This window comes from Ambystoma mexicanum, chromosome 2p (genome assembly GCF_040938575.1).
Source record: "Ambystoma mexicanum isolate Mex_15411 chromosome 2p, UKY_AmexF1_1, whole genome shotgun sequence".
NCBI classification, from domain to species: domain Eukaryota; kingdom Metazoa; phylum Chordata; class Amphibia; order Caudata; family Ambystomatidae; genus Ambystoma; species Ambystoma mexicanum.
Genome location: NC_090923.1, coordinates 1,460,295,471 through 1,460,319,524, shown reverse-complemented (window position 1 = coordinate 1,460,319,524; position 24,054 = coordinate 1,460,295,471). Strand labels below are relative to the sequence as shown.

The following is a 24,054-nucleotide window of genomic DNA, read 5'->3' as shown; positions in this document are numbered from 1 at the left end:
GTAACTCTAGGTCTTCGGCAATATCACAAGTCCTTCGCCATTTTGGCCGAGTAGACTGTGAAGCTTCCTGTGGACAATGATGTGGACAATGATAGCGTAATCTGTCCAAAAAACTGCAGTGGGTTGAAGGCACCCGTTTTACAAAGATAACCCTTCCATTCCTACGGCAGTGGATCAGACGAAAGACCAAAAAAAAAGGCAGTAACGGAGGCAGTGATCCAGAGGATTCAGAGAGGAACGATGCGAGCGGTGAGTGTAATGAACTTTGATGCTTTGGCAAATGTCCTTAAGCAATAGAACAAGTAAGGGGAAAGGTAACGGAGTGAGGTGAAGAAAACAAAATAGTCAGAAGTAGAGAAGACTGTATATATATATATATATATATATATATATATATATATATATACATATATATAAGGGGATAATGACTCGAGAATAATTGAATAAAAAGAGTGAATACCGGGGGGGACACCCGAGATAAAGAGTGAATACCGGGGAGGACACCCGAGATAACAGAGAGAGTATACCGGGGAGGACACCTGAGATGAAAGAGAGAGGATACCGGGGTAGACACCCGAGAGAGAGGATACGCCTTGTTCCTGCGCTTTAATATAGTGGTCAGAAGAAATGTGAACTCATAGTCCCACATAATAGGGAAAGAGTAGGCTACTACGACGATTAAAGATGTCGTAAAAGGAGTTAGTTTAAACTCTGTCGGGGTATTGATTAGAAGGCAGAGATATCTGTGCCCAGGTGGTGTCTGTCTAGTCTGTTTTAACGTTTGTCATACATGTTCTGTTCATGTGTCACATGTAAGGAAATTGGTCTCCTTGATGTTTGAAATTGACTAGGGGTTTTACACGATTCTATAGTCAAGAGGGAATCGCACGTGAATTGATGTCCTTGAGTCAATTGGTGAGAAAGAAAATTTGGCGGGAAAAGATTGGATTGGAGTTTACGATATTTGTGCTTGCTCATATTGTTGGGTGTGGTGAAGTTGCATGAAAGTATTGCTAGAACAGATTTAAACATGGAAGATATTACTCTGCTAGCACACTTATGTAAACAATTGCCTAAACATGCACCCAAGCTTAAGAAATACAGTACAGAGTGGGTTAAGGGTACCGCCCACAAGATGTTCATGCTGTGGCCACTGAACGGGTCCTTATCTAAAGCCATCTTACAACATATGACAACTTATTTGCATGCCACATATACAGGCAAAAAACTAGAGAACGCCTTACTGTTCTGGAACTTTGTAAAATGTTCGAACAGTCAAATGAGGAAGAGCCACCTGCAGACTGGATATTAAATGTATGCACAGAGGGGGTTGAGACGCCTACCATGCCACCTGCCCCGCCTGAAACAGAAACCGAGGGAAGTAAGTCAGAGGGACTTTACTCTTTTAAGAGAGCTGAAGGCAGCTACGGGCTACAGCAACCGTGCATATGAGTCACCTACGTATAGTAGTGACGAAAATGGAGGGAAGGATCAGGATAAGAATTTTACCTCCACAGTCCCGAGGAACAAGGAGAGACACGACGATGAGAGGAAGGATCAGGTACAGACAAGTGCACCTCTCGATAAGGAGAGAGAGGGAACGAAATGGAAAGGAAGGGAAGACGGAACTGATGAGATAGCATTCGCGAAAGACGAATGGATGGGTGGACAGATATTGTTGAAACTCGATGTTAAAGGAAGTAATGATGTGAGACCAAGGGAGAGGTCTGATGAGACACAAAGAAAGGAGAAGGAAAGGGAAATAAGGGATGAAAGGATAAAAAGTAAAGATAGGCTAAGGCGAGAACAGCTATATCGCGAAGAGCAAGGAAAGCAGCTCAGTCGCAAACAGAAAGCAGCCTATGACCAGTACAGGCAGAAACTGGAAAAACTGGAAGAAGAGCAAAGAGCACGTGAGAAAAGGATAAAGAGGAGAAAGGATGAGGAAATTCGAAGGGCAAATGAACGTAGAAATGAAAGGAGAAGGGAAGAAGATAAGGTCAGAGAAGAGGCGAGGAAGCGCAAAGACTCTAATGAGGACATTGAACGTTAAGCGCAGACAGAGGGCACACAATCTCGAAAATCTGGAGCGGGAAGTTAAAAAACCCAATCCTGTTGTAGAATGGGAAGACATTGAAGAATTTTTGCCTGCGTACGATTCAGTACCAGGCACTAGTGGGGCGAATATTGAGGATGACTTCGACACCAGAAGCATCGGGGAAATGATCGATAAAATATTTGATGAAATGGGGTTAGAACCAGCTGTATGACACTGAAGACGTCACCCGAAGTAGTGGGAGCAGGAGATTGTCCCTGGATAGGCTAGAAATCAGTAAGCACGACGATGACGCAAGGAGTTGCGTGAATTGGGAACGATCAAAGTCCAACTCCGGAGAGGAAACAGAGTGCGAGACAAATGAAGAAGGGAGACGGTGCGAAAAACGGCTCCCAAGAGACAAAGGGGCAGGATTGGTCTGACGCTAGCGAGTCCGCACCAAGGGCATCAGAATCTACATCACAGTCTGACTGACACAAAGGAACATTCCATGGTCAGAGGAGGGTGTCAGCGCCCGCCTATGCATGAGGACATCTCCAGGTAGATGGCGATGCAGGAATATTATCCCAGCGGTAGAAAGGGGAGCTATGGGGAAAGAGAAGGGAGTCTGCACGTTCCAATTTCCGCTTCTAGAAAAGGGGGGAGCAAAATTGCAGTATATTCCATGGCCAAACATGGATCGAGAGAACTTGAAAAACAAGCTTCCAATGCTGACATCGGGTGCTGGGAAGTGGATACACGAGTTAGAAAAGATGACAGGGGGTGTCACGTTAGCTAAAGGGGATATTAAAGGTCTCCTGATCGCTATACTCGGTGAGAGAGCAGATGATGTATGGGCGCAGGATGGGTACCCCAGTGTTACCATAATTAACACTGCCCACGACGGAGCGCCATTCAACAAGTGCAGAGCAGCACTATGGAAAGCGCTACGAGTGCTTTACCCAGACACTTCCGATATGGGAGCTATAATGACTCGCAAAATGAAGAAGTCAGAAAATCCGTTAATTTATATCCAGAATTTCGAAGACACGTGAGTGCTCAAAACGCATGAATCTTGGACAAAATCCATACCTGTGTTTTACCACATTTTATGCCAAGGGTTGCCAGAGCCTGTACAAAAACAGCTTAAGAAATTGGTAGGAGTTGAGGCCAAACCTTGGGCTGAAATACAGTTGACTATTGCACATTACTGTAGATTGTTGCAAGAAAAGAATCGGAAAAAAGAGGCAACTCGGAAAGGTGAGGAAGCAAAGCTGTGCAAAAGAAATTATCCAAGTACGCTCTTGAAGGAGCCATGCTGACTAGCCCAGCTGAACAGAACGTACAACAGGTGGCTAACCCACAGCAGAACAACCATTGTAACGTAGGATTGTACCCGAGGGGAAGGGGATTTAGAGGAAGAGGATGGCAGAGTAATCGGGAAGGTTTCCAAGGGAATCAAGGAGGTTTTCAAAACGTGCAAATGGGCAATACAGATATGGCAAATGGACAAATAGCCCGACCACCGCCGGTGTGTTTGCTGTGTGGAATGACAGGGCATATGGCACGCTCGTGCAGATGCCAAGGCGCGTGGCAAAATAGCCAAGGAATGGGAGCAGGTGCGGAAAATTCACCTGCGATCCCACCGCAGGGCGGCGCACAGAATCACACAGTGCAGCAGCAAGCACCAGGCATGCAGCAGGGTGCGCAGCAGGGGGTTCAAACCCCGAGCAGGGGCAATTTGCCACAAGGGCAATTTCAACAGGCACCACCGCAAATGTCTCAGGACACAAACTCGGCTAGGGGAGGCAACCCCGGGAATGGAGAACATCCACAAGTATACAGTGGACCAAACTTATATATGAACTAGGACAGCTCACTAGGAACCCTGATGTGCTCTATCCTATCAGTGACACCTGACCCTAATAGGGTGAATGTCGCCATAGGGGGTAAAGCATATTCCTTCTTAGTTGACACGGAGGCAACACGCTTGTGCATACGAGAAGGCAGGTTTTCCTTGACCGGCGAGACTATAGATACTCAGAGTTTTACAGGAGCTCACAGTCCAGTTCCCTTTACAGACACACTCCCAGTCTCCATAGGGGAATGCAAAATGAATGTACCTTTGTTGTATTCGCGTCAGACCCCAGTAAACATTTTGGGTCGAGATTTAATGACAAAATTTAATATGACCATCTCGTTTGCTGAAGAGGGCATAGCATGCTCTACTCCGTGAATGCATTATTCAAACGTGTGCGAAATAATCCAGGACACATAGCCATGAGGGCCGCGCCTCTGGAGCCAGAGGTCTTCGCATATGGCATGCGTGTGCTTATGGCAGGATTGCCAGGCCTCGCAGATAGAACTATGAGAACCCCTGATGAGTTTCTATTCAGACCAAGAATACCTATGCTTGAAGAGGAGGGACAAGTATTTCCCTTGATGATCCAGCTGCAGCAGTATGAGGGAAAATAGCAGTAGTTGAAGGCTACGATGATGAAGTCAGACAATGGTGTGCGATTAAAGCCATTGAAGAAGGGTATCGAGTGACTGACGTCACTGATGATGATCTGTTTGAAGAACAGCCTGACTCTGAAGAGACGAGGCTAGAAGTGAGTCTCATATTTTGGGTAAAAATGATCAAAAGAGAAGTGCCCCTGAGAATGATGTTGGCACTGGTACGCCCGGAATACTTTGAGGATGACATGGCCCAAGTGCCTGACTCGGTATGGACTACAGGACCATATGACGTAGGCCTCATGAAGGGGTGGGAGAAGTGAATATTAAACTGAAACCAGGAGCAATTTTACCAAGAGCGCGACAATATCCCATGTCCAGAGAGGCGGATGAAGGGATTGCGAAGACTATTTCCGCCATGATGGAACAGGGCATCCTAGTGACATCAGAGTCACCCTGTAACACATTGATTTATCCTGAAATCAAAGGGAGGGTTTTGGCATTTAATCCAAGATTTAGGAGCATGAAACGATATTGTTGAAGCCGAGTTCCCTCTAGTCCCTAATCCTCCTACAATTTTATGTAATATACCCGTCGGGGCAAAATATTTCACGGTGATTGACTTAAAAAATGCCTTTTTCTTAATCCTGTTGCACCGTGATTCACAAGACCTGACGTCGTTCACATTCAGACAAATGCGTCTGAAAAGCACGAGGTTGCCACAGGGGTACTGTGAGTCCCCGTCCATCTTTAACAGAGTCCTTCAGCTGGATCTGAGCAATATTGCAGTAGAAAGTGTCGTCTTGCAGTATGTGGATGACATTCTAATCTGCAGCACAACAGAAGAACAATGCAGGCGCGATTCTGTTCAGCTACTGACTACACTGGCTGAGAAAGGCTATTACAAGGAAAAACTGCAATATTGTCAACAGGAGTTGCTGTACATAGGCCAGTTAATTTCGCACGAGGGGAAAAAGGTAACCCCAGAAAGGGCTGGAGCTATCATGAGCACGCCAAAGCTACTCACGGTAAAGCAAATGCAGAGCTTTTTAGGCCTATGCAATTATGTTAAAGCATGGGTCTTCGATTACAGCTTGTATACCAAGCCCTTGCTCCAGGCCCTAAAGAAGGCCCAGATGACAAAGGAAAAGATTGAATGGACTGAGACAATGGAAAAGGGTTTACATAACTCAAGAGAGCGATTTGTATGGTTCCAGTTCTCGGGATTCCTAATTATGGAGAGGAATTCTACCTGTTCTCGCACACGAATGGCAGCGTTATGACAGCAGTGCTCGCTCAGAGAACCTTGTTGGGGTACAGGCCCCTGGTGTATTACAGTGGGAATCTGGACCCAGTGATGAGAGGCCAGTTCCCGTGCGAACAAAGCTTAGCTGCCGCAGCCTTTGGGCAGGGACAACCATTGTAATGGGATGTTCTATGACGTTATATGTCGAGCACTCATTATTTGCCATCTTGGAGAAACCAAAGGGTACGTTGACATCTCAAAGAGCTTCTGCCTATGAGGTGATCGTATCTAATCCATCGATCAAAATAGTTTGATGTAAAACAGTAAACCCAGCTACGTTCATAGCCGAGCCAGTCACTGAAGGAGAACCGATACATGACTGTGCGAACTATGAAGAATTCTATGATGAAATCCCCAGGGTAAAAGCAGATGCCCTAGCAGGAGGAAAGATCGTTTTCATTGAAAGTTCTTCAAGAATCGGCCAAGAAGACGGACACAGATACACAGGCGTTGCTGTGATGAAACACATAGCAAATGGAGAATTTCGGGTACTCATCAGTGCGCGAATACCATCTCATTACTCAGCACAAGCTGCAGAGTTATTGGCATCGATACTCGCCATTGAGAATCACGCAGACCAGGAAGTAATGGTGTACAGTGACTCCGCCTATCTGACATCCACAGTGCATGCAGGCCTAGCACGCTGGAAAAGGAGGGGCTACCTCCGAGCGGACGGCACGCCAGTGCAGCACGCAGCCTTATTGGACAGGCTGATTAAGGCACTATAGCTCCCAGTGGGCATAGTGGTCGTGAAATGCACTGCCCATACTCACGGGACAGACTTTGTGTCGTGCGGAAATCACGCAGCAGACACAGAAGCCAAGCATATGGCATCCAAGAGTGAGACGATCATGGAAGTGGAAGTGGCGTACACGCAGGAAAGTATGATGGTAGCATGACCACACAAGAAGCCTAGAGTAATATGGGGCTGACACAGCTAATGGAGCTTCAAGGGGGGGCACCACAAGATGAAAAGAACCTGTGGAAACATTGAGGGTGTTCTTTAAACCCCTCTGACGAATTGTGGCGGCAAGCAGTCATGCCTTTAGCCCTACTAAAAATAGCATTGGAGTAATTGCATTACCCATTACATATGTCAAAAGAGAATCTAGCGGCAATGCTCGCGGAAAACTGGTTTATACCGAATTTAGCAGAGCATGTTGCATTCTTTATGGAGAACTGCATAATCTGCCAGCAATTCACCGCAGGCACACATTAAAAGTAGTGAGAGGAATTATCCCCTGACCAAATGGGCCTTTTCACCACTTACATATCGACTATGTCGACATGATTCAAGTGTGTAACGGGTACAGGTACTTAATTGTAGTGGTGTGTCCATTCTCTAGATGGATAGAAGCAGGTCCGTGTACACACCCAGACTCAACCTGTGCTGCCAAATTCCTGGTGAGGGAAGTGTTCCCTAGATGGGGGGTGTGTTAGGTGATGCGGTCAGATAACGGGGCGCATTTTGTTAACTCAGTCTTTGAGCAGATCAGCTTGTTGCTTGGTATAAAGCACAAGTTCTCGTCGGTGTATCATCCAGAAGGTAATGGTATTTGTGAGCGACTCAACAGCTTGTTAAAGGAAAGGATAGCCAAGTTGAAGCTTACTCTAAAGAGGGGATGGTTGCACTGCCTTCCACTCTCTGCTCTTTGGAACCAACCAGGCTCTGACCATCATCTTACACCGCACGAGATAGTCACAGGAAGGAAAAGAAACACTTCCCTTACCCCACGATATAGAGCTAGATGTGATGCCCAGCCAACCCGAGAGGTCCTGGGAACCGAATTATCAAAATACCTGAACTGTATGACATCCGGCCTTGCTGTAATTTCAGACCTGCTGCAGCGGCGACGAAAAGGGTGCAGCACAGCACAAAGAATTGCAGAAGACACTGCAACAGACCCAGCTCAAGGTCTTTGTGTTCCACTCGTTTTCCCAAGAGACGCAGTCCTTATCAAAAACCACACGAGGAAAAGGTGGGACAAGCCAAGATTCAATGGTCCTTTCATCGTAGAAGACTGCACTGATCAGCAGTAAAATTGCAGGGCAGGAGAGCATGAATTTTTCTCAATGAAATTAAGCCCTACATCGGAGAAAACCTTTAAGCTGCACCCCACCGCGAAGAAACTACAGACAACGGGGAAGAACCTCAGCACGTGCAGACAAGATCTATGAAAAGGTAGAAGGACACATGAGCAGCAAAGCCAAGACAAAGAACCCGTTTGCAAGTTGTGGCTTAAACTGGACAGTTCCTCTAAGCAAAAATGGGATAATGACGTAACGGACACTCTATGCATCTCAGTTGTAGGGTGAAGAAGACAATTGCACATCAAAGCCACAACACGTCTGTTGACACGAACTTGTAAATCAATCACACTGAAGCGTTGGTGAAAACAAGACTCAAATAGACTGTGAAAAAAGACTTTTGCCTAAAAAGCTAAACACAGCATCCTGACTCATTGAAGAGCAAGACGTCACTTTGCAGCATTTATGGTGTCACCTAGCAGAAATATCACCAGCGATGTGTTGTCCTGTTGTCCTGTTTCCAATTAATGCTAGAGACATATCCGACACTTGTAGGGAGAGTCCCCAGTGTCGCAGACTTTATCCAAGATCCTGCCAACAAGAAAGTAATCTGGCACTGCTTACTGTCTTCGCAGAAGCCTTCACTGTGTTACCCGAATACAGTGATAAGGACACAAATGCTTCTATCGGGAGAACCACAGACACTCTTACATTCATCAGAGATCCAACAAACACTGAACATTTGAACCAGCTGTGGGTCAAACTGAACTACGTAGTCACAATCCACGCAGCAGGAAAGTGCAAGGACAGTTCACGTCAAAAGAAGGGCATGTAATCTTGAACCCAGCAAAGCAAGACAAATGTCCTTGTCGCCCGAGGACAGCCGACTGGCGCACAACGTCCTGTTTCGCCTAGTCACCGACTTTCCAGAAATGGTGGGGAGACCTGCCGAGTTTGATGTCATCACCTTCATCAGAGATCCAGCTAATGTTGCGCATATGGGAACGCTCCTCCATGGCATCATGCTCCAAGTGGAGCTGTCCAACTTTCAAAGAGAATATCTGAGGAGATTCCAGTGAACTTTCCACCGAGGGACAGATCGAAGGACCAGAACCAACCAAGTAATCTTTCCACCGAGGGACAGATCGCGAGGATAGAGACAAGAAGTTCACCTTTTATTTTTTGATTAACTGTCATTTTAAATTTTTTTTCCATTTTGTACATCACATTGAACAGATTTCAGCATGTCCTCAGGATTGAAGCAGATTTGGGGGTTGGAATGGGAACTCACCTATTTTGAATATCCACAATGAATGTGACTCGCCAAAGGTGTTAGTCTGATATATTTTCCATAGTCTAGCAAGGGAACTGTATCCCGTATCCAGAGACAATCGTCACCCGCAAGAGGGGGGACTGTTGCAAAGCACCAGACACTTTATGATACAAATTTACGAGAAACAATAATGGACTGAGTGAAAAGAATAAAACATTGACATTTTTGTAATGATTGAAATGGGGGCCCAGAACCGTAACCTGGTCATCCCTCCAGCAGAGGGGTGCCCCCGCTTCCCTGGAAGAAAATGCTGCCACCTGTTTTACCGCACGATTATGTATATATGTATAGTGATTATCATTGTCTTTCTGTCATTAACGATCAGAACTGCATTCGTTATTGGTGCACAAAGTGTTCCAGTTGCAGTACATCCACCTGGTGATGTACACATGAGTCCCACAAAGGCACCCAGACCCTATATAGTCATTCCAGTCCCGTGAAAGTCTGATGGTAAGGTAAAAGAATTAAAATTGAATGTAATTAGCAGTGATACATACACATGTGAGGCAACGAATGAAGAGAAGAGCACCCACTCACTGACTGTACACGAACTAGGGCAAGTATTAATGGCTGCAGAACCTCAAGCAAAGGCAGCAGAGAGCACAAGACTGCCTACCGAAGAATCAGCCCCAGAAAACAATGAGAGAGACCGAAAGGAATCAAATGAAAGGCCGACTAATGCGGACATAGCAAAAGCCCTCGAAAAGACAGAAGTGGCTACGAGAGAATTCACTGCAAGGACACAAATGTTGATAGATCATTTATTCCCGTTCATAGCTAGAACGAAGAAACTACATGAGGAACTGGAAAATAAACCTGCAGAGACGGTATCGACAAGCACACCAGTCCCATCACAGGGAATAAGTACCAAGCCCACGATGCATCCTTATGTTGGGCTGATGACAGACAGAGGGTGGTTAAAGGCACTTATAGAGGGCAGGAAAAGAACGCATGAGAAGAAGAGCATTGCAAAACCTCCACCTGTCACACCGATGCAGATAAAGAGACCTGCTCCACCGACCCGCATGCCTGAGAGTCCTCCAGCAAGAAAGAGTCGCACAGATGCTTTTATGGCTGTAGTCATAGCAAACTACAGGAAGACACTAAGAATCAAGAAAAGCCTACATGAAGATAACAATGAACTAAACGATTACCTGGACAGCACAGCATATCTGGGGAACAACATTTGGTACCAACATATGAAAGAAGTTGGGAGAAGAAATCAGAAGGAGATTGCTTCATGTGTGCACTCCTACCGTAAAGCATGGGAAAATCCAAGATCTTCGTGGCTGTGGAAATTGATGTCCCGACAGCACACTGTTTGTCACACATAGCAATGTGCAACACCAGAGGACAGTGTATGGGAGACAGACGATCGCAGCTCTGATGATTTCCATTTGTTCCCTGTTTTTTGAGCTCGTCATTAAACGGACTTCCCTTTGCCAAACCATTGACTTGTCCTTATTGAATGTTGTTGGAGTAAGTGAATCCTGCACCCCATCCTCCTCAAGGTGCAGCTATCTCGTCATAAGGTGCCGGAGGCGAGCTCTGAATTTCATGGGCCCGTTCAGAGGTCGCTCCGCCCTCCTGTACAGGCCTTCTTGGCAAGGTCCGTGATATGGGGAGAGAAGGAGTGAGTGGAGTCAAAGATGACACCAAGATTTTTTGCCTCACAGAAGGCAAAGGAAGAGGGCCCAGGGAGGGCGGCCAGAGTGAGAGAAGGAAAGCGGAAGCAGGGGTTCTAATGAGAAGGATCTCAGTCTTACTGGCATTATGGCAGAGATTGTTGGAGGCGCCTCAATCCTGAATCGCGGATAGACAGTCAGGAATAAGCGAATGAGGAGAGGAGGCTGAGGGGAGCCTGAAAGAGAGTGGAGTATCATCTGCATAACACTGAAAGTTTGAGGAGAAGGTAGAGATAAGGTGGGCCAAAGGGTCCAAGTCGACATTGAAGAGCCAGCGTGAAAGGTTAGAGCCCTGGGAAACACCACATGTACAGAGAGAGGTGTTTTAGAGAAAGAACCCAAGTTGGAACTTTGAGGGTTGGTCCAGGAGGAAGGAGGGGACCACTCCAGGACCTGATCCGTGATGCCCAGGTTCTCACAGAGTCGATTGATCAGGATGGCGTGATTGACCATGTCAAAAGAAGAGAAAAGGTCAAGGAGGATGAGAATGATGGAAGGCTTGAATAGAGATTTGTGAGCAGATCTTCTCTGTGCCTCTGGCTGCTCTGAAGCCAGACCGATGGTCATGGAGACAATCAACAGATTCAGTGTGGAGAGTAAGTTAGGAGATGGCCAGCTTTCCCAGAATTTTGAGATCGGGCGATAGTTTTCCGGACAGGTAGGATCGGCAGAAGGCTTTTTAAGGAGGGGGTGTACAAGGGAGTGCTTGAGGAGAGAAGGCAAAGTTCCAGTGGCAAAAGAGTGAATGCAGAAATCGGCCAAGGCTGGAGCAAGGGTGTCAATGTGGTCCTTGATGATTCTGGAGGAGCAGGGGAGCACCTGTTTGGATGACACTTTCATAGATCAGACTGGTCTAGAAACCTTGTCGGTGTAGTCAGAAAGAAAGATGAGAAGGGAGGGGGAGAGGGAGAGGTTGCCAGAGGGAGGGCTAAAAAAGGTAGAGGCAGGGGAAGAGGAGAGAGGGGACAGGATGTTCTGAGTTTTAGTGGTGAAGTGAGAAGCCAGAGACGTACATATAGGGCCTGGTAGTGAACAGGAGAGGTGGAGACTGCACAAGGATTGACCAGCTCCTTGCAGATTTTAAAGAGTTTGGCCGTGTTGTTAAAGGCTGCAAAGACGCATGCTTGGATGTGGGCTCTCTTCTAGGACAGGACAGAGGGTCTGTATTGCCTTTGGAGCAGGCGGCAGGCTAGTTTGTCAGAGGATGTGCCTGATGTCCTCCACTTACTCTAACACCCTGCACTTGCGTTCAGGGTGGCAAGGTCGGAGTCATACCAAGAGTTGCACTTTGAGGTAGGCTTCAGACGGATTGTCATGACAGGGACAAGGATGTCCAGACTGTTGGAGATAGGTGCAGTTTAGAGAGGGCTATGTCAGAGTCTGAGTCAGCCGCAGGCGTAGGAGAAGCAGAGAAAGTAGCGGCAAAGGAATCCACTGACGCACTCTTCATGGGCTGAATGACCGAGAAGGTGGATGGCAGTGCCTGCCTGGGTGGGCTTAGCCTGGGGGACAGTGTGTTCAGTCTAAGAGAGAAGAGTGGTGAGAGTGTTCGAGAGGGGGATGTCGGAGGAGATGAGAACATCCAAGGTGTGCCCGGCAGAGTGTGTCAAACCAGAGGGTAGAATGGAAAGAGAGAGTTTCGCAGAGGTTGCTGAGGAGCCCCGAGAAGGGATTAGTAGCATCCACGTGGATGTTGAGGTCTCAGAGGAGGAGAAGCTGAGAGGTAGAGGCAAGGAGAGAAGAGGAAAGGTCAGCCCACTCTGAGAGGAAGAGGGCAACCTAGCCAGGTGGCCTGTAGATGGTGGCCGCAGTCTCGGAGAGGCCGGGAGAGACAGAGAGCCTGCAGACCCGGCATTCAAAGGAAGAGTAGGCCTGTATAGGGATGACAGAAGCAGAGACCCACTCAGAAAAGATCAGAGCTACTCCACCTTTGGGACAGTTGGTTCTGGGTTCGGAGAGGATCTTGTAGCCAACAGCGAGCATAGAGTCAAAACTTGTGACAGAGCTGGCAGTGAACCATGTCTCAGTGAGAGCAAGGCCATCCAGGTCAAGTTCTTTGAGGAAGTGGCAGATGTCAGAGGAGTATTTGACAACAGAGCGAGAGTTAAGAGTAGCAACGTGGAGCAGGTTGCCACATTTGAAAGACTTCTGTGGAGGGAGACAGGCTTGAGGTGCGCCCTGCGGCAGTGGTAGAGGGGCCCGAGAGTGGGCAGAGTTTGTAGAAGGAGGTGGCAAAGTAGCCATAGAGGAGGAGGTGGGTGCCAGAGAAACGTCAGAAGAGTAGCAGCAGAAGGAAGGAAGTTGATAAGATGCAGGAGACACCTATGGAGTGGAAGGAGGCCAAGAGGACCTCCCACCGCATGCCACCATTAATGGGAGAGGAGGATAAAGGAGAGAGTACGGAGACCACGTGAGGGGTCCATACGTCAGGAGATGGAACGACAAAGAGGATATTGGTGAGAGTCTGTCTGGAGGAAGCACTGATGTAGGAATCCGCGATAGGGAGGCCTGGGGTCCACCTCCTTAACCCCAAGAGAGTGTTAAGCTTCTATGTTGCTCACACATCTGAGTTTAGGAAATCGGACCAGTTGTTTGTGGGCCATTACATGTCTAGAAAAGGTCTTGCAATCACTAAACAAACCCTGTCACGTTTGATAACACTCGGATATGCACAAAATAATCAATCGACAGTTAAGGACCTTCCAGCAGGCATCAGGGCCCACTCTACCAGAGGGTTCACAGTCTCTACAGCTCTCCAGAGAGGGGTTCCTGTTAGCGAAACATGCCGGGCAGCCACTTGGTCATGCATGTTGCATGGGGAACTGATGCCAGTTTTGGTAGGGCGGTTCTACAGAATCTTCTGATTTAAATCTTTCTACCCTCCTCTGTTATCCTAACTGCTAGGGGAGTCTATCATAATGAGGGAGAAAAGCTGTCCATTTACTGAAAATTACTCACCATAATGATCTTTCTATGGTTTCTTCTCCTGCAGATTCCTCGTCGACCCTCTAATCCATCCACGCTCAGAAAGTTCTGTGGGTTGTCGCTTCTGTCCAAACGAGAAGGCATCTGGTGATGGCTCTGGGATGACGGCTTCTGTCTCAACCTTTAAAACATTTTTTTTTTTTAATTTTATTCATTGTTGTGGAGGTTCACCCTTTCGGGGTGTTCCTTGTTAAAGTTTTAACGACTGGTTAGCCTCCTCCTATGTTTTTCCCTTCTGCAGAATTCAAACACAGGGCAAGGGGAATTGAGGAACTGAAGCATGGGGCGTAGTGATGTGCTATATATACAACGATTGAAGTCACTTCCGGAGCTGACGATCGAGAGCCAGACAAGACAGATTGATGGTTGAGTCGAGGTCCTCTATGCCCCCAGTCGAAAAGTTTCCGAACAACGGAGCTGGTGGATTCATATCTATCATAATGAGGAATCTGCCAAGAAGAATCCATAGAAAGATCATTACAGTGAGTAATATCTCCTTCTCACTTAGTGAGAAGCAGAGCAAGATCGCGGGGGCTGTACCTCAGTTTGGTCAACAAGAGGGAGCTCCTGTGTAAGGCATCACCAATCTGTCAGTAATCTACAAAACTGTTAATGCTTTACAGTCGACAGTTGGATATTGAGAGCGCTGTAGGTTTCTGGTCACATGAAGCTTGTCTAACACTGGGTAGTAAATGTTGAGTGATGGGTTTGATTAAGTCATAGTGATACTAACCCCTGTCACATCTGATTGTGTGGTATTTTTGAACAGGAGTGTTACAGGGTTTGATTATGCCTTTTGTATGAATCATTTTTTTATTTTTTTACTCTGGATATTTAATAAAGCAGATGGATGTATTTTGCATTCATATTTAGAGTGTGGAGATTTTGGAAGTGCAAGGGCAACACCAGCAATACTTATCCTACTCCCATTAGGAACTTTATATTGTATGTTGACAGTCCCGGTGGGGGATTAGTTGACTGGGTCCACTTATTTTACAGTGCCCCAACAACTGATCACATAATCGCCATGGAGTTTGCTTCTTTCCTCATCCATAAGGTCTCATTGCTATGGTAGTCTGACTAAGATGAGAAATCTGTGGGAGGATACAATCCATTAGAAGAACAAACTACTAACCCCTGGTAATGTTCTTATTGATGAATGTTCCTCCGCAAGGATTCATCTCTTCCCTCCCAACCTACCCCTCTGATAAGGAGATCTCTAATACAATTATACGATGAGACTTCTTTAACGCTTAATCAACCACTTTTTGTCTATAATCCCTAATGCGGCTGTGCAGTGAAAAAAAATGACATCTGATGTCAAGTGCGCCGAACGTACTATTTGTACCAGTATCAACATGACATCCGGTCATGAAGATGACGGCTCGATGTCCATCGTCACAAGACTGCATGACACCCCCTGCTGGGAAAACATTTCTGAGAGCTGCAAAGCACGAGAAAATATATCTAAAATACAGAATCTGTGTGAGCAACATTCATCAGAAAGAACATTACCATGGGTAAGTAATGTGTTCTTCTTTCAATGCTCCAATAACTAAGGCACCAGACCTGGATTGGTTCTTATCTTGACATTTAGTTGAGCGCACATTTTCAGCAGTGGCCAGGGTCTGTTTTGCTGTGAAGGTTCAATAATAACCCCTTGTGTGAGTTTGCTCTACCTTCTTCTATGACCATCCAATCCCTGTTGCTCTGTGTCTTAAATAATGTTCTGCTGGTCTTTCCGACTATTCAGTTTAAGTCAATTAAGTGGAGCACATGGCAAACATCACTTTAGAGGCCTCCACTGTCCCTGTATGTCCTGTGCCCACCTCGCCCAACTCGTCCCCAGTGTTGACAGATTGTGTTCTCCACACTGAGCCCTCTTCAGCCTCCTCAGGCACTCTGTCTTGCTGGGGAACAAGAGAACACACGAGGCAATAACCGGCTGCTCTAGCCACAGAAACTGGTTTCCGCACTCCTATGGTACTTCCCCTGCCCCGTCAAACTACTGGGTTAGCTTCTCCTGTCAATCGGTGTCAGTTTGCACCTGTGTTTATGATGGGGGAGGCATCGAAGTTCTCCAGGAATCAACCCTTTTCAAGGAGACTGGCACAGAGTGCTTGTTTCAAGCAGCTATGTCCATGCGCCCACTGGTGGCCCCCAGACTTGGTGTTACTTTAAACCATTTTCTGCATGTCTTAAGAAGGCGAGTTGTGTCATTAATATTACCCATTCTTCAACAGTGCACTTCTTTTTCAGATCAGGCATGCACTGCCACGGGAGTGCTTGGAAGCTCGTGGAGTGGCTTCTGAGGAAGAGGTTCATGGTGTTGAGGCTTCGTGGACTTTGCTGTCCAATCCTTCGATGAACTGGAAAAGAGCCTCCCTGTGTTTGTGGAAGCAACATTTCTTCTCAGAGATTCTTCGATTGGAAATATTTCAGGTAAAAACGTCCCTTAATCTTGTCTCATTGAATCCCTTCAGCTCATGTGTTGATGATAATAGCGTGAAAGACTCAGAGCTTAAACCAGGAATGTTAGACCTACTCCGATGAAGATCAGTGTTTTCATGTACCACTCTTTACAGATTTTGTAACTGAATGATTCTTTAAATATATTCTAATTATAGTACCCTTTTTATGCATTGCAGAAGGGCAACCCTTCTCCTAGGATCCAAAAGTATATTCTATTTGTCACTAAACATCTGCACCTCCCTAAGTGTAAGGTATCTTAAAACCGGTTTGATACCTACAGTCTGCATAAATAACCAAAGAGCAAAACATTTAGGAAAAAAAGCATTTGATGGTTGGTTATTCATGTTTGTTTGGGGACAGTGTTGGCCTCTATCACAGACTTTCTATTGGAGTCCTTCCTCCCACGGATTCCACGTTCATATTCGTATTGCAGTGCAGCTTTTCTTCGCAAACACTCCCCGTACCGAAACATGATGTCTGGGCCAGTATATGTTGAATCACTGTGACCTTGATTTGTTCCTTCTACCTAGGCGAGAAACAAGACACCCACAAGTGTGTGGTGCCAATCCATGCACCCTAAGGACCTCCAGGATCGGGCGCCAAAACTTTTTAAAACATATTTCCCCAAAGAAAAGGGTGAAGTCAAGAGATCTCGGTCAAGGTGGTAGAGTGCTGAGCATTGTCAGAAGATGGGTCCTGGACCTGCAAAAAGAAGCAGCACTGCTAGAGGTCCCGCTTGCTGAGCAGTTTGTCTTGCCACTATTCTTCTTCCTCTTCTAAGAAGAGGAGTCGCAGATCCAGGGACTCCCCAGGGGCCACGTCTCAAGTACCATTTCCGTCCCAGTCCTCGAGTCTGGAGGAATAGAAACCTTTAGGCCAAAAATGCTCAAAATGTTCGACAAGGCTCCGACATTGGCACCATCCTTCTCTACCACGCTTGATCAAGCTGACATGGACCCCTCAAGGGACCGCGACGCACACCTAATAGCTCAGCCCCAGATCCTGTGGGTGATGACCCATCCCGGTGTGGCTAGGCTCCGCCTTTGTGCTGTGTGATCCCATTGCCTGCCAGCACCAGTTTCCTCTACTATATACTTCAATGGATTGCTTTTCTCCCGCAGATTCCTCATCTGATAGATATCCTCATCCAGCTCTGCTGCTCAGAAACCTTTCAACAGGGGGCATAGTGGACCTCGACTTGGCCGTAGATCCGTCTTGCTCTGTGTTTAATAGTCTGCTCTGGCCCTGACGTCAGGCGTTGTATATATTCAACGTCCCTACGCCCCATACCTCGGTTCCTTTTTTCCACGCGCTTGCACGCTGCTTCAGGAACACAACATTGAGTCTTTGACTCAGTGTTTTTGACTAAATTCCTCAGATTTTCTTCATAAAACTTCGACCGCGATGTCAGCTCCCTGAATTTCAGGCTTTAAAAGGTGCACCAACTACTATTCCAATGTCAGTGACCGACCCGCACAACATTTGTCTGTGGTGTCTCAGTGCGGCCCACGACATAAAGGGATGTGCTCCAAAATACATTTGAAATCCATTTGTGAGTGAGCCGCCAAACTTGCTTTGGGCCGACCATCCCCGAAATATCTGGCGTGGTCACTCGTGCGGCCCTCCAATCCGAGATGGAAGGGCCCAGCCCCAAAAAAGAGAAGGAAATGCATTGGCCGAAGGCCAAAAAGCAGTCACACTCGAGGAGCCACTCTTCCTTGTCTTCATCACGTGAGAAAGAGGCACCATTGACGCAAGTTCAGCTCGTCGTCAGAAAAAGGTAAACCCTCGGATGCGCCGATTACCCAAGAATAGTGGGAAAGTTTCAAAAAAGAAATGTTAGACATGTTTAAGACTCAGGCTGCTGCAGGTGTGGGTAACTCCCCCGATCAGCAAGCCTCAGCGGCAAAAGTGGTGCTCAGCACTCCCAGGCCCCACGCATGCCAAACTGTCGATGCCATCAGTGTCAGAGAAGCCTTCAGGCTCAACCCCAAGAAAGGCGATTAAACCATCGACGGCTGGTCCTTCTCAGGAGCGTTGAGAGGCTGATGTTCCCAACGTCACAGTAGTACCCAAGCCTCGACTGGCGTTCATGACTTCCATCAGTGTCTAAAGAAAAAGCCTTGGCGCCGACTATCGGCAACGTATCTTTCGTACAGCTCTCCAGGTCCGGGTTTTTCAACACCGACTAGGGCGATGATCAGGGGGACATCAATCCCATGTATACAGTGTCGGGAGGTGTTGATTTTTTCAACGATCAAGCAACCTGTTGGCATTAGCCCAAAGATTACACGATGCCAGTGGAATGGAAACCTCTCCGGATGTGGAATTTCAGCATGGTCAGCCCTACACCCACACCCATGCAGTTTAGGACTCTAGTAGAAAGGGTAGTAGAAGCCCTAGGTTTAAAGTCACCCTCAGCGCCTATTTAGGGCTACGAGTTGACAGACATCTTAGATTAAGGTCCTGTGACTGAGCATAACATGCCACTTAATCCGGCAATTGCAGACCCCCTAGGCTCTTTGTGGCAACATCCTTGCTCCTTCCCCCATCAACTCTAACTTTACAGGGAAGTATAGGCCGGCAAGAGGAGATCCATCTTTTCTGGCTTGTCACCCTTCCCCGGAAGGGCTTGTTGTGCAGGCAGCTGCAATTACCGCCAGGCCTGCGGCATCCACTAATCTGCCTCCAGACAGGGAGGGTAAAAACGTTGGATGCAGTGGCCAAGAAGGTCTTTACTTCTGGTAGGATTCCATTAAAAGCCACCAATGTGGCCTGTGGATTTGCAAAATACTCCTTTGGTTTATGGAAAGCCGTGGAGCAGGCAGCACAGTACATCCCCGAAAGTGAAATACTGGATGGTGGAAGATGGGAAGGAGGTAGCCAAGCAGTCGTTGCAGATGGGCCTGGACGTGGCCAACTGCGCTGGCCGTTCGATGGGGTTGAGAAGGCAAGCCTGTTTCAAAACCTCTGGTTTCTCCCTGTACATCGAGAACAGGCTACTGGACATGCCTTTTGAGGGAGAGTTTTTGGCCAGAAGGCTGATGACTCTCTAGAAAAGTTTAAATAAAGTCTAAATTACCATCAAAATTGCTGGGACTAGCTGCGCAGCCGGCCAAACCTGCCTTCAGCTTTGCCTCCAGGGGCAGAGGCTATAGGTGCTGTGTGTCTTATGGCAGGAAAGCGCAACTCCCACATTCCAGGGAGGGGCGGGAGCGTTTTTCGCATCCCGGAAGGGGTAGAGGGGCTTCCAGACATCAGAAAACAGCAGCAGCGGCGTGGTCTAAGCTGCTTTGATTTCCCCTCCCACAACTTACTGGTTGCAGGACGGTTGGCAGAACATTGGTCCCAGTGGCAGGACACTAACTCTGATTCCTGGACCCTGCAGCTCTTTCGGTGGGTTTATTGTCTGCCCTTCTTAAGAAAACCACGGACAGACCCCCCCCCCCCCACCTCCAATCCAACCGGGACAGGAGCTCCAGGAAGAACTGTGAGCCCTGTTGTTGAAGGGCGCAGTGAAAGAGGTACCTTCTGAACAGAGAGGGTCGGTTTGGTATTCCTGGTATTTCCCGGTATGTCTTTATTTATTTACTGTTATCCTATGTATGTCAATGCCCCCTCCCCCTTTTCCCCTGCACTTCTCCCTTTCCCCCTCCCCTGCACTTGCACGATCTCGATGTCACCTGGCCTAGCCAGATCGTTGTCTCTGTCTTCCCTCTGTTCCCTCTCCCTTGCCTCGTCGCACCTTGAAACACTTGTGCATAGGTGCGTTATAAATGTCATATATCATATAAGGGAGAATGTTTATGTCCCATTCTGGACCTCAGGCCTTTGAAAAGAGAGGCGATGCAGCTGTGGTACTGGTCGCTGGAGAACTGGATCTCACTCTCGTCAGTTAATCTGGCAGGGACAGAAAACGGCTTGGCGGATGCTTTGAGCAGGCAGAGCACGGTCTCACATGAGTGGGAAGTGTGCCAGTAAGTCGTAGAGAAGGTCTTCTTTCACTGGGATACCCCAGCAGTGTATCTGTTGACCACAGAGTCCAACAGGAAGTGCAGATAGTTTTGCTCGATTAAATTCCCAGCGAACGGCGCACTGGAGGATGTGTTCCTGGTGGATTGGACCTTCCCTCTCCACTATGCCTTATCCCTGATTCCTATGGTTGAAGAGGTTTTGTTCGGGTGACCATGATCTTGATCGCCCCAGACTGGGCGTGAAGTACGTGGTACACCGATCTGTCTATCTGTTCAATTCACCAGTTGCCTCAGTGGCTGGATCTCCTGACCCAGTCGGAAGGTTGGGTAATCCACCCGACCCCAGAGTCCCTCAACCTACATGCGTGGCTCTCGAGAGGATGAGGTATGATGACTGGGACCTCAGAGGAGGTACTAGACGTGTTGCTGACTGCATGCAGACCGTGTACAAGATCTCTGTACACGTGCAGCTAGAGAAGATTTGAGGCGTGGTGCAGGGAACGGGAAATCAATCCCATCTCTTTCCCCACCACTACAGTGATGGAGTTCCTTCTATCACTGGCCTCAGTAGGCCTTCATGTTACCACAGTCAAAGGATATTTGGCGGCCTGGTCTGTGTTCAAAAGGTCCCCGGATCAAGATTCTTTCTTTACGATCCCGGTTATGGCTCAATTCCTGAAGGGCCTTGTGAATAAGTTTCCACCAACTCCTTTTGTTGTCGGACTGGGACTTAACCGTCTCAAGGAACAGGAATGCATGGGCTCAAACAGAGCTGCCATCAAGAATGTCAGAACCAGATTTGTCTTACTCGTACGTCCCGTCCCCTTTCCTCCATACTTGTGGGACATTCTGTCTTTCCCGACGGGACCGGAGCACTTTAAAAAAAATAAAAAATAAAAATCATCAAAACATTTAATTTGCTGTCCTTTTTTTTACGTGGGGGCACTGCACGTGACCGTAACCCTACCTTCCTGAGCTCTGCCCCGCACATCACCCTTCAGTCCTTTTCCCTGCGCGGTCGGGGTCAGACGCACTTGCATCACAGGGAATATTTTTCTTTTTGTTCCCTTGTCCTTCATTCCTGCTCTGGTTCTACGTCATCTTTCCTGAGTTTATGCATGTGGGATTTGTGTCCTATTCATCGTACCAATGTCGTTTCGTGAGGGTGGATCCCCACTCTTTGCCTGGAGAGCTTAGGCCAAGAACACTGTTGGAACTCGTGCTTCTACTGCAACTCCCTTTCCGTCCGGGCACTCCAGCATCGGCTTGTCAAGTGGGAGGAGGTGTTTTAACCCGTTCCTCCACCTCATTTACAGCTCTTCATTGAAGAAAAAAGGAAATGGCCGGTAAGTTTGTTCCTTTTCAGGGCACGCCGGCCAGGGGACTCCTTCCCGGGGTCTGCTGGGTCCAGGAGGTGCTGAAGTTGCTCTATTACTAGGGATCCCCCTGAGGTGTCCGAAAAGGGATCTAACGGGCCCTCGTGAGTTTCCTCCGAGAACCCCTGCAAATGGGCTGCCAAAACCGGATCTTCTTCCGAGGTTCCCCTTTCAGGGGCTAAAGTTAGGCCCAGTACTTCTGGGGCTATTGTTACCGGGGTCAGCCCCAAGGTTTTTTTTATTTTTTTTTATTTCTTTATTAATTTTATTCAAGCCAAACAACAATACAAACCAAACATGCAGTGCAATTTATGACAGTTCCATTAACCACATTTTAGTCCGTAGTCACTGCTCCCCCAATCCCACCCCTCTTTATGAGCCTGTTTGATCTTCGTATTCAGTATCTGCTTTGCGTGGCAGGGTTTCGCTGCCCTTGGATTCTGTTGGATCCGATACTACTCCAAACATTTCCGCTATCAATGATTTCCATGCCATCAGGGAGCCCACTTCTTCCTCTCCACCCATGCTGCTCATCTCTTGCCATACCATTGTTTCAGCCTCCACCCATTTCTGTAACTTGTGACACTTCTTCCATCCCATAGCAATCCTTCATTTTGCAAGCACAAATGCCAAATCTTTCAATTTCCCCAACATGTTTAAATTTCTGTGATCTGGGGAACCCTCCCAGCAAGCAGGCCCAGGCTGTGTCTATGACAAACGTGAACCTTTTCTCCGCTAGTTTTTGTGCCACTTCGCCCCAGAAGCATTCAGTTACCGGGCATGACCAAAACATGTGTGTCATGTCGGCGTACTCCTTGTCGCACTTAGGACACGCCTGGCGCCCAACGTTTTTGAACTTTGATATCCTCAGAGGGGTCATGTATGCCCTGTGCGTTTTATATATATATATATATATATATATATATATGTATTTGTTTTAATCTGGCATTTCTTGACACCTTCTTGTGGTATCCCAAGGCACGTTCCCACATCCCATCTTCTATCGGGGCTCCCACCTCCACTTCCCATTCCAATCTCAAATGTACCAATTCCTTCCCGACCTTAGTCATCACCATCTCATACAATCTGAGAGATCTCATGCCCCCCCTCCCATATGTCATATATTGCCCCAATAATAGCATCTGGTTCCTCTGTCAAAATTATTTCAGGCCACATTTTCCGAATTGCCAAATGTCCCCCAACGTAACCAGCCCCACCGATTCCCAGTAGGTCCTGATAATCACCCTCAGCTGCTTATCTCCCCCTGCCAGTGCTACCAACGGTATCTGCGGGGAGCATGGGAATGGGTCCCCGATCATCCGGCAAGCTCTACGCCACATTTTCCACCCAAGCATCATCATCCCAGGCCGCTCCTTCATTTCTGACTCAGGCAACCAGATAATTTCCCTTTAGTAAAATGGAGTACAGTTCTGCCCAAACAACCTATGTTCAGGAGTCTCTTCATCAGAGAGCCACTTGGCCACATATTGCAGTTGACCCGCTACATAATAAGCCTCGAAATTAGGCAGTTTAATACCACCTTTTTCATAGAAGATCTGCAACTTCCATAACGCCACTCTATTCCGGGTGCCATGCCACAAGAAGTCCCTACACATACTATTCAGTTTAACAAAGAACTTCTTAGGTATCATATATGGAATATTGCTAAAGTAATGTAAAAGCCTAGGTAGGACCACCATCTTAAGCATCGCTCCTCGTCCCATCATTGCTAGGGGCAACTTCTCCCAAAACTTCATGCATTTCCTGATTTTCTCAATGGCTATCTCGGTGTTACACTTATGTTCCTCCTCTGCCGTGTGGTACACGTTTATCCCAAGGTAGCGGAAAGAACTCACCGCCCACGGTATTTGTAGCACCGGCAACCTTTCTACAAGGGTTCCCACATAGCCACCCAGGGGGAGTATGCTAGATTTCTGGGGGTTCACCGCTATTTCAGACAACCTGGCATACCTCTCCAGCACTTCCAAAATGTATTGGAGATTTTCTTCCGGGTATTTTAGATATAATAACAAATCATCTGCATACAAGGATATTAAGTGTCGCTCCCCTCCTACCTCAATACCTATCGTGTCAGATTGTTGCCTAAGGTATATTGCTAGGGGCTCCAGGGCTAAGATGTAAAGCATTGTGGACCAGGGGCACCCCTGCCTAGTGCCTCTGCTAAGTTGCCATCTCTCAGATATCACTGATCCTGTTCGAACTCTGGCCAACGGCTCACTGTATAGCACCCTAGCCCATTTAATATAACCTGGCTCTACTCCATATCCTCCTAGGGCTGCCAACAGCCATGGTCACTTAACCGAGTCGAAAGCTTTAACTGCGTCTAGTGACACAATCGCCATTTCGCCTTCACTCCTACACCCCCATTCGAGCACCCAATGG

General features: G+C 47.4%; 1 protein-coding gene across 6 annotated transcripts in view; it reads left to right on the top strand.

Annotated features, from left to right (window-relative positions):
• Positions 1–24,054, top strand: part of FANCA (FA complementation group A) — a 3,206,914-nt gene that overhangs the window by 1,890,364 nt on the left and 1,292,496 nt on the right. For all 6 annotated transcript variants that reach the window (XM_069646037.1, XM_069646039.1, XM_069646038.1 and 3 more), the window contains one exon: positions 16,089–16,271. In XM_069646037.1, coding sequence (XP_069502138.1) covers positions 16,089–16,271 — 183 coding nt within the window. The remainder of the gene's footprint in view (positions 1–16,088; positions 16,272–24,054) is intronic.